At 32.9% G+C, this 14,005-nt stretch overlaps 1 protein-coding gene across 1 annotated transcript in view; it reads left to right on the forward strand.

Annotated features, from left to right (window-relative positions):
- Positions 1-1,103: 1,103 nt before the first annotated feature.
- Positions 1,104-14,005, forward strand: part of LOC117106267 (probable ATP-dependent RNA helicase DDX23) — a 17,735-nt gene continuing 4,833 nt past the window's right edge. Inside the window, exons 1-13 of the mRNA XM_033247626.1 lie at positions 1,104-1,533; positions 3,350-3,464; positions 4,259-4,397; positions 6,280-6,407; positions 6,619-6,731; positions 7,084-7,227; positions 8,407-8,632; positions 9,729-9,874; positions 10,645-10,912; positions 11,190-11,339; positions 12,229-12,380; positions 12,541-12,649; positions 13,818-13,992. Of these exons, the coding sequence (XP_033103517.1) occupies positions 1,268-1,533; positions 3,350-3,464; positions 4,259-4,397; positions 6,280-6,407; positions 6,619-6,731; positions 7,084-7,227; positions 8,407-8,632; positions 9,729-9,874; positions 10,645-10,912; positions 11,190-11,339; positions 12,229-12,380; positions 12,541-12,649; positions 13,818-13,992 (2,131 nt within the window). The 5' untranslated portion in view covers positions 1,104-1,267. The remainder of the gene's footprint in view (positions 1,534-3,349; positions 3,465-4,258; positions 4,398-6,279; positions 6,408-6,618; positions 6,732-7,083; positions 7,228-8,406; positions 8,633-9,728; positions 9,875-10,644; positions 10,913-11,189; positions 11,340-12,228; positions 12,381-12,540; positions 12,650-13,817; positions 13,993-14,005) is intronic.

Consider the following 14,005-nt stretch of genomic DNA (forward strand, 5'->3'; position numbering starts at 1 on the left):
GCTCATTTTTTTTTTTATCTAGTGATGCTAAATCAATAGAAAAACGTTGGTCCCTGAAAAAGGTCACGGGGGCCCTGATTTTCACTACAAAATAAAGAAAGAAAGGGGGAAAGAAAAAGATAAAAGGAAAAGAAATGAAAATCGTAAGGCAGGAAAGGAAAAGAATAAGAAAAAAAGACATAAGAAAGAAATGGAATGGAAAGGAAGCATAAGAAAGAAAAGGAGAGACTAATACAGAAAATGAAACATAGAAACAAAAGGAAACATAAGAAAGGGAAAAAGAAGAAAAGGAAACATAAGAAAGAATAGGAAAAAGATAAAGAAACATATGACAAAAAAGGAAAGTATAAGAAAGAGGAAGAAAGGAAAAGGAGATATCTAAAGACATCGGTATAGCTGTTGTTAAAAATTGAGAAGGTAAAGTAATAAAATGATGAGTCTTGTTACATTTTCTTCTTGTGATATGTATCTTGTTTTTTTCTCTACAGCTTGTTTGACACTGCCCAGCACCTATTTAGGTGGAAATTTTTGCGCTTTACAAATCTTTATTATTATTATTATTATTATTATTATTATTATTATTATTATTATTATTATTATTATTATTATTATTATTATTATTATTATTATTATTATTATTATTATTATTATTATTAATATTATTATTATTATTATTATTATTATTACTATTATTATTATTATTATTATTATTATTATTATTATTATTATTATTATTATTATTATTATTATTATTATAAAGAAATGGAGAAAAAAAGAAAATGATATTCAAATTTAAAGCTATTCATTGTCAAAACACTCGAAAGCGGCTGAAAGATACAGATTTTTGATTATTTACTATGGGGGAAAGAAGGAGGTACTTTTCCTTACAGCTCTTAAATATTACAAAATTTGTATCTCACTAACCGCTTTTGATTTTTTCGTCGAATATTCACATTCTTTTTTGTGTCTTAGAAAAATTATTTCTACAACATATATAACATATCTAAAAACAAAGAAATGTCCTCAAAACAAAACAGAAAACAACCTATACTGCCCCCTATGTTTCACGACCCCTGCTCTTTCTTTTGACCTGATGTTGATGCTCTGATCTTGATGATTATGATAGTCCGACCCCCGCGAGAGGAGAGCATCAACAGGATCACTGAGGGGTGCTATGAGTTTGGCCTAGGAACTTCTATGCAAGAAACGTGCGGTAGAATTAAGTCAGATACTGGTTATTGCCCGTTTATTCACCCATATTACTATCATGTCTTCTTTTATTAGAAGCGATTATGATCGTGACAAGATTCGTTCACGTGAAAAAGATCGCGACCGTGAAAGAACGAGCAGCAGCAAGCACAGCAGCAGGGACGGGCGGGACCGCGACCGAGATCGAAAAGACGAGTACAGAAAATCAGAAAAATATTCTGACAAAAGAGATCGTGACAAAAGGGACAGAGAACGTGAAAGAGACAAAGATCGTAGTAAATCACGTAGATCTAGATCACCTCATGATAGAAAAGACAGAAAACGGTAAGTCGGCCCTTAATTTAGGGCATCCTACTACTACTAGGCCTAGCTAGGCTCGCCTGCTGCCTGGGCCCTAGATAGCTTCTTCTAGGCCTAGGGGCCTAGCCCATATTTTTTATTATAGGCCTAGGCCTATAATACCTCATATAGGTCCTAGGTGTACATAGATTCTAGCAATCAATATTTGTATACTACTAGCCTAGTATGTGCAATTTACAATTTGAAAACTGCAAGAATCTGCGCAATTTGCACAAGGAAATTGTTGCACAACTTTTTAAAGTGCACAGACAATTTGCAAACTGTTCAGGGAAAGCTTGGGCACATTTTAATCGACTTGTACTTTTTCAGTGTTCTCCCCAGGGCAATAAGCTGTATGTGTATAGAGTTGTTTTTGTTTTCAATTTATATTGAAAATACAATTTATATAAAATAATTACTTTTTGCGGTTTAAATCCCTGTGTATCATCTTTCTTGTACTCCTATGTTTGTTCAATTTCTTTTAATTCTTTAGGTGTTTTTGCCTTATCGTTTACTTATTCTATTTGCGAGCTTGTCTTGTATAGTTATGTCTTCCAATATTTCATTTGTAATCCATGGTTCTGATTCAAATTTGATTCTAACATCCCTTTGCGGTGTAATTTTGTCGAGAATATGGGTAAATGTTTTAACAAAACTGTTCCAAGCATGATTATCAGTGGTTTTGCTATCATATGTACCACTCTATGGAATTTTCAAGTTGATTACAAATGCATCTTTATCATATTTCTTTAGTTCTCCTTATCCTAACAGTCCTATGACAATTCTTCTGTGGTCGAAGTTTTTTTTTCTTGTGCAGTAACCTACTTAATGATCACTGAAGCTGGTGTGTATTACATCACTCAGGGTTATTTTATCCTTGCAATTTGAGAAGATATGATCAATGGGTGACTGTGATTTAGACACATTCTATTGGGCGAGGTAATTAATTTGCTTGAATCCATTTTGTTGGAGGATCTTTTCATATTACAGTATACATAATCAGGTTTTCTTTTAAGACAGCTCACAGATTTGTGTTCCCCACAATATGGGTTTTCAGATAATATTACAAATATTTACATAGCGCCAATTCGAAACTTATCAAAAGCGCTATAAAACTACACTATTATCTTATTATTATTATTATTATTATTATTATTATTATTGTTATTATTATTATTATTATTATTATTATTATTTTTATTAATTATTATTATTATTAAGTGAGGAAATAAAGCAAGTAAACAAAATAAAATAAATAAAGTAAGCAAGCAGAGGGTAATGTACAAAGAGTCTCATCTAAATTTTCCATAAAGTTCTTGTTATCAGGAGGTTGGTAGCATGGACTACTAACATCGATTTTGAGCGTGGCAAGAGGAGTTCTATTCATGTTATTTCCATGTCGGTACGTTAAAGATCTGGTCTGTGATTGAAAGTATACACCTCATTTATGAACATGCTTAACGTCCCCGACTGTTCACTGTTGATAATCTATCTCGCCGGATCACAGAGTAGCCTGGGATATTTATCTCATTGGTTGTCCTAATCCAATGCACAAATACAATAATCACTAAGAATATTCTTCCAAAATGTTGTAGTTAGTGCATTAGGAATACCACAATACTATTCGCAGAGTAAATTAAGAAGGGATATGTCAAGGCCTAATTTTCGACAGAAGCCTACTGTCTAAGCCTAATTTTTCCGTGGAGAATATATTCCCCACACAGGCCTTACTTTACAGTCTCGTCATGTGTTACTGCACACGACATTGAATGAAGATGTTTTTTTTGCTTTATATTTAAAGAAATAAAGTGGAAGAGGAAGATGAACAGGAAGAAGTAAAAACAGTGAAAAAGGAACCGCTTTCACTTGAAGAAGTATTAGCAAGAAAGGCGGCTGAACAAGCAGCATTGTCAAAGGTATGTGAAAGTGCCAGCTAATTATATATATGGTTCTAAATAGAGTAACATTCAAATTTGTTTCATGAAAGAAGGTGGGGGTGTAGCAGGATAAATATTTCCCTCTGCAATCTACAATATTTAGGTCAGATTACAATGATTTAATTTTACCAGTTTGCAAAGTGTACTTATAACATACTGTACAGCGAGTGGTTAAGTTGCTTGCCTTTTAATCCCAGGGTCCTGGGTTCAATTCCTGTTACAGTAGCACTTCCTCTGAAGTCAAGTCCATTTCCAAAACCTCATAAATAAACTTCACATTATTTCTTATATTTCGTTACTGATTTCACGAAGAGACACAAACTTCAATTTAGACAAAAACGTATATTATTAAAGATAAAGCATTAAACAATCCAAATGCTCAATTTATTTTTCTTGTCGTAACTTCAATTAACCTGTTAATTAGCATGAAAAGTTTGTGTCCTTGAAAACGATCACTTTATGCACTGTACGCGCTCCGTCAGACACAAACTCACTACTTTTGTTGCAACTATCATGGGAAACTGTAATTGAATTATACAATTTAAAAAAAAAATAAACAGCACCTCAAAACAATCACTCAAAAGTTTACAATAAAAAACATATTGTAAAAGTGTTTGAAATGGGCAATAAAAATGATTAAATGACAGATAAATAACAGTATTTCACTACACCTGGTGATCTGTAATCACTTGTCTTTAGATAAACATTGGTCTACATTCTTAATGAACTACCCAAAGTCGTATAATAAGTTTGATTCTATTGTATGTTTGCAGCCAAAATTTCTATCAAAGGAGGAGCGAGCCAAGCAAGCTTTAGAAAGACGTCAGCAGCAAGTAGATGAGCAACGAAAGAAGCAAGAAGAAGAAAGAAATAAACAGTTATCATTCTTAAAAGAAGCTAAGATTTCTTTAGGCAGGTTTTCCTATCTATTTTATACAACCATCCATTCCATGCCCATATATAGTCATGATGTGTCTATAGATGGTCATGGTGTGATGTCATCAGCCCTCCCATCCCCATCTATCCCTCCATCCATCGAATAACCATAAGTATTATTCGTCGATCACCTAACCCATCCTTTCAACCACCCAAATAACTGTCCAAGGTTGATGGGGATGCAGTCATCTGCTACTGTTAAGGCCCTGTCCAGACTATCAAATTTGTATATGACAAAAACATGTGACAAGCCTAAATATTGTCATGACGACATTAAATCATGACCATATATAGACACATCATGACTATATATGGGCATGTAACAGTTTTTTGTCAAAGAAAATTTGATAGTGTAGACAAAGCTTAAGGCTCATCAGATTAAACTGCATTAGACATCTATTATATAATTAGCAATTAGAATAGTTGCATGTATTACATAGCCTATGTAAATACGAGTACGTGATTGGTTGAAAATGCCATCACGTGACTAGCGCTACGAGGATCGAAAACGTTATATTTCCCCGTAGGGAAATATAACTTTGAAAAGTGACCGGTCTCTGACGTCACCGGATTACACCCGCATTACGCCCGTAGTGAATTGCTAGTCGAGCGCACGATCGATCGCTCATGAATTGTGAATGTGGAAAGCCTAGCGCTTCGAAAATGGCGACTTCAAATAAGTTTAAATCTCTCAAAGAAGACGAATTGGATAGAATTATTGACGAAAAGGGTTCTCGGTGTACAAAATTTGTTGTGAATTCATCCGTTAATGTAGGCCCACTCAGTGAATATTGTAAGGCCAAGAAATCATCAAATTAGGTCTAGGCCTAGGCCTACTTTTGCATATTGAAAATTTCACAACGGAGCTCAACGCGTTATGTTTTTCGGTCTTTCTACGCTTAGGTAAGGAGAGCAAACGGTGAATTTTAGGCTAAACGATCTATATCTAAAATAACAGATATTACCTTTTCTATCGGTGTAATATTAACATTTGATATCCCCGAGGGAATTATATTTTTTTCTCAGGACTATATTTTCCTTCGAAAAAAATATAATTCCCTCGGGGATATCAAATGTTATATTACACCTCTAAGCAGGCAATATCTGTATAATAATACACAAGTGGAAATTTATTATGTTAAGGTTCAATTCAATTCAAAATAAATTTATTCCAAATCTTTTCAAAGCATAGATTAAACAGTGTAGATATAAAAATGGAAATGGAAATGGCAACCACAAACAAGCAGAGCTTTACACTTGTGGCACCCGAAAAAAAGTAATTAAGATACTATTTCAAATTGACAATGTAAGTAAAGGTATAAATTTTAATTAAAGCACATTCATATCATAGATCAAGATAATAATAATAATAATAATAATAATAATAATAATAATAATAATAATAATAATAATAACAATATTAATAAAAACAAAGAAAAAAAATATAAGGATAACAAAAAGAAAAATAAAATTGAAATAAAAATAAAGGTTAATGAAAGAAAAAAATAATTGTTTTAATACATTAATGTAACCGAAGTATAATAAATTTCCCCTAGTGTATGTAAGCATTCTTCTAATTGCTTTATAAGTCAATTTCCGTTTTTTAATGTTAGTTGTAGTATCAAACTGATTGTAGTCAGTGGTTGCTATAGTGATATGATCAGTATATCTGTGTGCATGTTACATTTAGCTGTGCGTGTGGATTGTTGCGCTAGCCAGCAGTGCAGTTGAGATGGTATGATTTCATATAGAGTACTATATATTGGAAATTTAATCATAGTAGTAGACACAGTTTTATAGGGACAACTGAATAATTGGAAAATCACAAGTCCACTTAAGAAAATAAACTATTTTGCAGAGGATCCAAATGAGAAAGAGAGAAGAGAAAGAAGAGAGAGACGGGAACGCGAACGAATGGAAAGACCCGATGATAAAGATGAAGTAAAGGACAGCCGAGAAAGAGAGAAGGAGTTATCAGCGATCAAGGTATGACTTAATTGTTGGAAAGGATTACATTTAAACCTTATGGTTTAATTAAATGATTGTTTTTTACAGATTGTCATATTTTTAATTTTAAAGTTGTTTTATACTTGATTTTATTTGAGCTGTCCATCTTTAACTTTACCAAAATAAGTCCTTCCCTTAATCTTTGATAATGACCATATACTAGAACTATTCATTTTTGGTTTGCCACCAGAATCGGTATCTAGGTGTTGTGAAAAAGAAGCGGCGTGTTCGCCATTTAAATGATCGGAAGTTTGTGTTTGATTGGAATGCCGAAGAAGACACCTCAGTAGACCATAATCCACTGTAAGTAACATGGTTTTTCTGTCCTAAAAATGTATCATTAAAAATTATGATATTTGAGATAAAAATGACTATGGTGATAATGACTAATGATAAATTAATAATAAAGTGTTATATCCCTTTCCCCTCAGTTTTCAATAGCCAAAAATCTACACCTTATTGAACTGTTTTTTTTTTTTAGTTTTTTTTCGTCAAACACCCTGTCAGTGTACAATCATTTGTACAATATATCCATCATTTTTTTTTTCTCTTGAGCTTGGCTTTAATTAAACCATTTAAAGTTAAATTTTTAACAATATCAAGTCTATGATCTGATAAATAATAAGTGTTCTTTAATAAATTCACTTTTTGACAGATACAAAGAGAAACATCAGATCCAGTTATTCGGTAGAGGACACATCGCTGGTATTGACATCAAAATACAAAAGAAAGAACAGACGGCATTTTATAAAGATCTACTCAGTGAGAGAAGAACTAAACAGGAGAAAGACAGAGAAATGTATGTTGCAAGTGATAATAGCAAATCTGATGTTTTTTCTTTATTTTAAAACCTTTGATTATTGAATTGTACATTATAGTACTAATGTAAAGGTGGGCATGCACTTCATCATACAACAAATCCTACTCTGCCCTCGTGTGAGCGTCAGACGGTGCAACACTGTCTGCTGATGACCATCAGCGCATTGAGCACTGGCCTAAGAGATGTAAAGTTTCTTGAATCTTAAATGTTAATTGTTTTTAACTGCTGTTGTTTTCTTAGATTATAACATGTCGCTATCTGTGATATTTCATGTAGATATACTATAAGCTTTTTACTTTTCTGGGAATGACCAATTGGTCAATGTAGGCTGCAGATTCAGAATATGTGGCAAAGATAAGCCAAACCAGTCACTCGTCGCAAAAATCGATTTTGAGTTATTAAGACAGTGTTAGATAGTAAAATAATAGCTATAAAATGGTAAAAAAATCTTTCAAATCGGACATTTCCTTATGAAGTTACAAGCGTTTAAACATACAGCTGTTTAAAGAACAGTATATGAGAAATGAGCCTTCAAAGTTTATGATTTCAAGCATTACTCATGCAGAAACTATCATCAAATCCTTAAAAAGTGTTGTTTTAACATTGAAAACATGGGGAAAATAACAGCATAGAATGATGTATAGATATGTAAAGATTAGTTTAGTGCAATAAAATAGATTTTTAAAAATTTGACATTCCAGCACGTTTTGGCCATTTTCTCTGAAACACGATTTGCGACGAGTGACTGGTTTGGCTTGTCTTTGCCACATATTACTTTTGAGTGTTGTAGCTCGTTTTATTTCCCTAGTAGCTAAGACCACAGTTTCTTTACTGCACTTTCTCTATTGGTATTTTTGTCATAAATATCCTGAATCTTTATACCAACCCTCCACTCAGCCCCAAACCTGGTATGTCAATGACAGCAAATTGTAGAATGGAAATAATGAATTATTTAAAATAGCCAGCTAGGTTAATTTTATAATTATGTATTTATATAATCTCAAAATTTAATTGCTTTTTTTTTTCTTGATTTAAAAAAAGTAAATTGTAGAAATTATTGCATATAATAATTATATTTATTTTTTTTAAATTAAAGTCATAAAGGCTATTTTTAATTACTTAATTTCTTCTTATTTTCATTCTGTCAATTGTTTATAGTGAAAGGTTGAAATCAGTGCGCAAGAAGGAAGACAAACGCCGCCATGATGACAGACATTGGAGTCACAAATCTTTGGAACAGATGATGGAGAGAGACTGGCGTATCTTCCGTGAGGATTACAACATCTCTTCCAAGGGTGGTCGTATTCCTAATCCTATCCGCAACTGGAAGGAATCCAGTTTGCCAGATCACATTATGGAAGTTATAGATGGTCTTAACTACAAGGTAACTAATTACTCTGAGGTGTTTTTATTGTTATTTTTACTATCTCGCCTATTGAAAACAATATTATTATTATTTAGGCCAACAAGACTTTGTGTTGTTTGAAGGTTTACATGGTGTTGGCTATGGTAAGCTGTGGATAGTAGATCTGAAAACAAGTAAAGTGGTTAGCAATAAGCAAGGTGTGACTGTTCTTCTGCAGTGTAAGGGACTAAGCCAGGCAGCCTCATAATTCACAGGTCGCCATCCCATGCAAGTGAAATGTGAAAACAAACATTACATGTAAACAAATAAACTGTATGTGGAAGATGGTTTAAATAATGATAGGCCTATATCACTCGTGACGAATCCAATATCTTGTGAAACTATGCTATGCTTGTAGATCTCAGTTACTTCCCTTGTGCATCTAGAGTACCAAGTGGATGCTGGAGCGATTAGCTTAAAATCTTTCTAATAAATTTGATGACTTTCCTTGTACGAATGTAGAATGATGGATGACTTTTGGTATTCACCTCGTCTTCCATGACCATTATGTTTTTTGAGTCTGGTGTTACGATATCTACCACATTCACATGGGATCATGTATACCCATGGACAGTTATTGTACGATGGTTTATCCTTATGTATGTGTATATCCCCTGTAAAATTTTATCTTGGCCGAGTTCACAATGCGCTGGATTCGATGTGAGGTGGGCCTATTTAAGTCAAGGCTACCATCTTCAGTTCTGGTTGAACTGGTCTGTTGGTTGGTGGGTTGGCGTTAAGTGGTGGTATCTGTTCAGGGCAAGAGTAAATCTGAAGTGTTGTAGTTCTTGTTCCAGGCTTGATTTGTCACTGATTGAGTGAGCTCTTCTAATAAGAAGGTTGCAGACCTATTGCTTGGATTGCAGGGTGGTGAAGTGACTGTTGGTTGAGATATTGATCAGTGTGCGTAGGTTTGCAATATACGTTGTTTGACAGCAAGTTGTTTCCTTGTAACATGTAATGGAATAGATCTATTTGATTCAGTTTCCATGGTAAAGGCGATGTGTCATCAAAATAATGATATATATTTGTCAGTGGTATGCTATGATTCATGTATTTTTCATGTATTTTGTAGGAGCCTACCCCTATCCAGCGTCAAGCAATTCCTATTGGCTTGCAGAATCGTGATGTAATAGGTGTTGCCGAGACTGGGAGTGGTAAAACAGCTGCTTTTCTTATCCCTCTTCTTGTATGGATTACAACACTACCAAAACTCCAAAGGTACCAATCTTTATTTTTCCCCATTTTCTTCCATATCAATATTAATTTAATTATCATATTTGATTGATTTTTTTAAAAAATATTTTTGCTCTATCAATACAAAATACAAATTCAAACAAATGTCCAAAGGAAGAATAGAAATGAAAGCAACACTATATGTTATTAGCTTGGAAGCTGGTTTCCATAATGACCCTAATGGATATTTTATATATAACATATGAAAAAAAAAATTAATAATTTAAATCTAAACAAAACCAAGAAACCCAGATTACTGATGACATCTGATATAATCCTCTGAATCATATAGCCCTATCCACACTATCAATTTTTCTTTGACCAAAAACTGTTGTATGGCCATATATAGTCATAATGTGTCTATATAGGGTCATGATGTGATGTCATCATGACCATATTTAGGAATGTCACATGTTTTTGTCAAATAAAATTTGATAGTCTGGATAGAGAGCTTCCCATTTTTCCCATATCAGTATATTTAATTGTCATATTTGATTTGATTATTTTTTTTATATTTTTGCTCTATCAATGCAAAATACATATTCAAACACATCCAAAGGAAGAATAGAATGTTTTATGGCCATATATAGTCATAACATGTCTTTTTATGGTCATGATGTGATTTCATCAGGACCATATTTATGTCTCATGTTTTTGTCAAATAAAATTTGATAGCCCGGACAGGGCTTAACAATATATTGTCAAAGGAGGTCTTACTATTCTTGGAAAAGGTAATTGTAAAGTATATTTCACAGAGAGGAAGATATGGACCAAGGCCCATACGCCATAATTCTTGCGCCAACCAGAGAGTTGGCTCAGCAGATAGAGGAAGAAACCCTTAAGTTTGGCAAACCACTAGGCATACGCACCGTGTCCATTATTGGTGGTATCTCCCGTGAAGATCAGGGCTTCAAGCTACGGCAAGGCGTAGAGATAGTTATTGCAACCCCTGGTCGTCTTATTGATGTCTTGGAGAATCGCTACCTTGTTTTGGTTCAGTGCACCTATGTGGTACTTGATGAAGTAAGCTTATCATTTAATGACGCATTCATATTCTTAAGCTAGATTTTTGTCTGTCGTAACTCAAATGAAAAATGTTCAATCAAACTTTAGTCTGGTTTCCATAAAATTGCTACAGGCTTTCACCGACTGCTTTCAGTGATACTGATTGTTCGGTTAAGTAATTTGGTCTGAAACCATTATCCATTTAATTAAACCAATAAATATCCTAGAAACTAACCAGCAAATATCATTTTATTGTGATGATAATTGTATTAATTTTTTAAATTTTATCTATTAGGCAGATCGTATGATTGATATGGGTTTTGAACCAGATGTGCAGAAGATCCTTGAGTACCTGCCAGTGAGTAATCAGAAGCCTGATACAGAAGAGGCAGCAGATGCAGAAAAGATCATGGCAAACTATGGCAGCAAGCAAAAGTTCAGACAAGTAAGCATTTGTGCATTAAATTTTATTAACCACAACACATCACGTTAACAATAAGTGTCACAATTATTACTCTAGCATAAAATTAACTATTAATGCCCATACCATTAATAAATTAAACATCGATCTCCAATAATATAATATGTGTCCTATATATCAATGTATACTTTAGGAATAATGATGTTACCATTATTTTGTTAATCATATTATTCACCATACGATAATTAACTAGCCGCACTCATCAATAACTAAATACACATCACTCACCAATAATACATAACATGTGACAAAGACAAGCCAAACCACTAGTCGCAAATCCTGTTTCAGAGATAATTGCCAAAACATTTTAGAATGTCAAAATTTTTGGAATTTATTTTATTGCACTAAACTAACCTTTATATATCTATACATCATGCTATATTCTGTTATTTTCCCCATTTTCAATTTTAAAACAACAATTTTTAACAATTTGGTGATGGTCTCTGCCTGAGAAATGCTCAAAATCATAAACTTTAAAGGCTGATTTCTCAAATGCAAGATGGTCATAAGAAGATGGTGCGCAGCGTAAAAAGAGCATTTCCGGTTCCCTTTGTATTGTATTTAATTTTGCATGTTTTAATGTGTATATTTTTATCGCTCTATGAAACTAATATTGTTTAATTAATTGTTAATGACTTGAGATATGCTCATTGCTATTTCCATATTGGACAATAAAATTAAATCTGAATCTGCTGAAACTCTGGCATGTTATGCTCTTTTGGGGTAACAAGATCCATTAGTGATGATGGTGACAGTTTTCGTTTATAAATTATGTAATCATGTCTCTTTGACATATTATATTAAATAATTGCTTAAATATATTAATGTAAATATACTTATTTGGCTTCCATAGACTGTGATGTTCACCGCTACTATGCCGACGGCAGTTGAAAGGGTAGCAAGATCCTACCTCAGACGACCAGCGATTGTTTACATTGGATCCGCTGGAAAACCAACTGAAAACGTTGAACAGATAGTATACATGGTTGATAATAAGCAGAAACGGTAAGTTACAATATATATACATGTGTAAAATCTGTAGGGCCATAATCATTATTCATTGTGAGCAATTTCATTTCGAAGTCCAAATTAATATTATGAATCTAATTAGCCCCAAAGGAGCGAAATTCAACTGATCTACTATACTTCTCTTTTGTTATTTTAGTCACAAGTTGGTGGAGATTCTGGAACGTGGAACAGAACCACCTATTATCATTTTTGTCAACCAGAAGAAGGGCTGTGATGTTCTAGCCAGGTCACTCGAGAAAATGGCTGTGAGTTAAAACAACATTTTTTTCTCCTATAATTGTTTATTTTTTTGTTTTATTGTTTTTTACCACACACATAAAATATAAATTAATAAACGATAAATAGTACAATTGAAATTCCATTTTATAAACAAAAAGAAAAAAAGAAAAATACGGTACAGTAGGAGGTCAAAATAAGTTTGTATACAAACTTTAAGACATGACCACCAATAATAAATAATAAATAATAATATAATAGATAAATAATAATAAATAATAAGAATAATAAAAATAATAATAGTAATAATAATAATAATAATAATAATAATAATAACAGCAATAATAATAATACTAACAAAATTATATATATATATATATATTATATATATTTTTTATAATTTACATTTTTATTTTATTTATCTTATATTTCTTTTAAGCTTTTCAATTATAACTACTTTACTACTACCGTACTATTGTAAGTGGCATACCACACGGCAGCTTTCAGGGGCCTCTCCTTTTTGTTTTTACATATTAACGATTTACCAGGATGTGTTAATTCAGAGGTTTTCCTTTTGGCTGATGATACCAAACTATGTCAAGATGTATACAGATTTAGGGATCATTTACATTGTAAAACAATCTTGAGAATCTGATAAAATGGTCATCAACTTGGTTATTTGAATTTAATTCTCAGTTTTGCCGTTAGAAAGGAGAAAAGTTAGACGTTTTTTTTTATTACTATATAAGGTTTTTGTTAGACCCCCATCAGGAGTATAGTGTCTCAGTCTGGTGCCCGCATTTAGAGAAACACATCAAACTGATCTAGAATGTGCAACATAGAGTTACTAGACTTGTTCCTTGACTGAAGGGCTTAAGTTACTCTAATAGGCTTCGTACATTAAATCTGCCTATGAAGAAGATGTAGAGGCGATATGATTAAGACATTTAAAATTTTAAATAATTATGATAGTCATTACCCACTTTACCTGGAATCTATGTATGCGTTATATAAAATTGATTATCATTTGCCAAAGTTTTGAGTAAAAGTATTATGGCTTTTAAGTCTTCTAATGCTCATTACTCAGTTTAACATATTGCTCCAGTACGCTTGTTTTGGGATGGCATTCCTCAACTTATAATTTTTATCACTATTATTATTGTTGTTACTATTATTAAAAGTGTAATTGTTTTACAGTACAGCGCAGTTACGCTTCATGGGGGTAAGAGTCAAGAACAGCGTGAGTATGCTTTGGCAAGTTTGAAGAATGGTTCCAAAGACATCCTTGTTGCTACGGATGTTGCTGGGCGTGGTATTGATATTCAGGACGTCTCGATGGTTATCAACTTTGACATGGCCAAGTCCATTGAGAGTAAGTGTAATCC

The sequence above is a fragment of the Anneissia japonica genome, unplaced genomic scaffold (genome assembly GCF_011630105.1).
Source record: "Anneissia japonica isolate Jap-2015-1 unplaced genomic scaffold, ASM1163010v1 scaffold1356_len1145284_cov175, whole genome shotgun sequence".
Lineage (NCBI taxonomy): Eukaryota > Metazoa > Echinodermata > Crinoidea > Comatulida > Comatulidae > Anneissia > Anneissia japonica.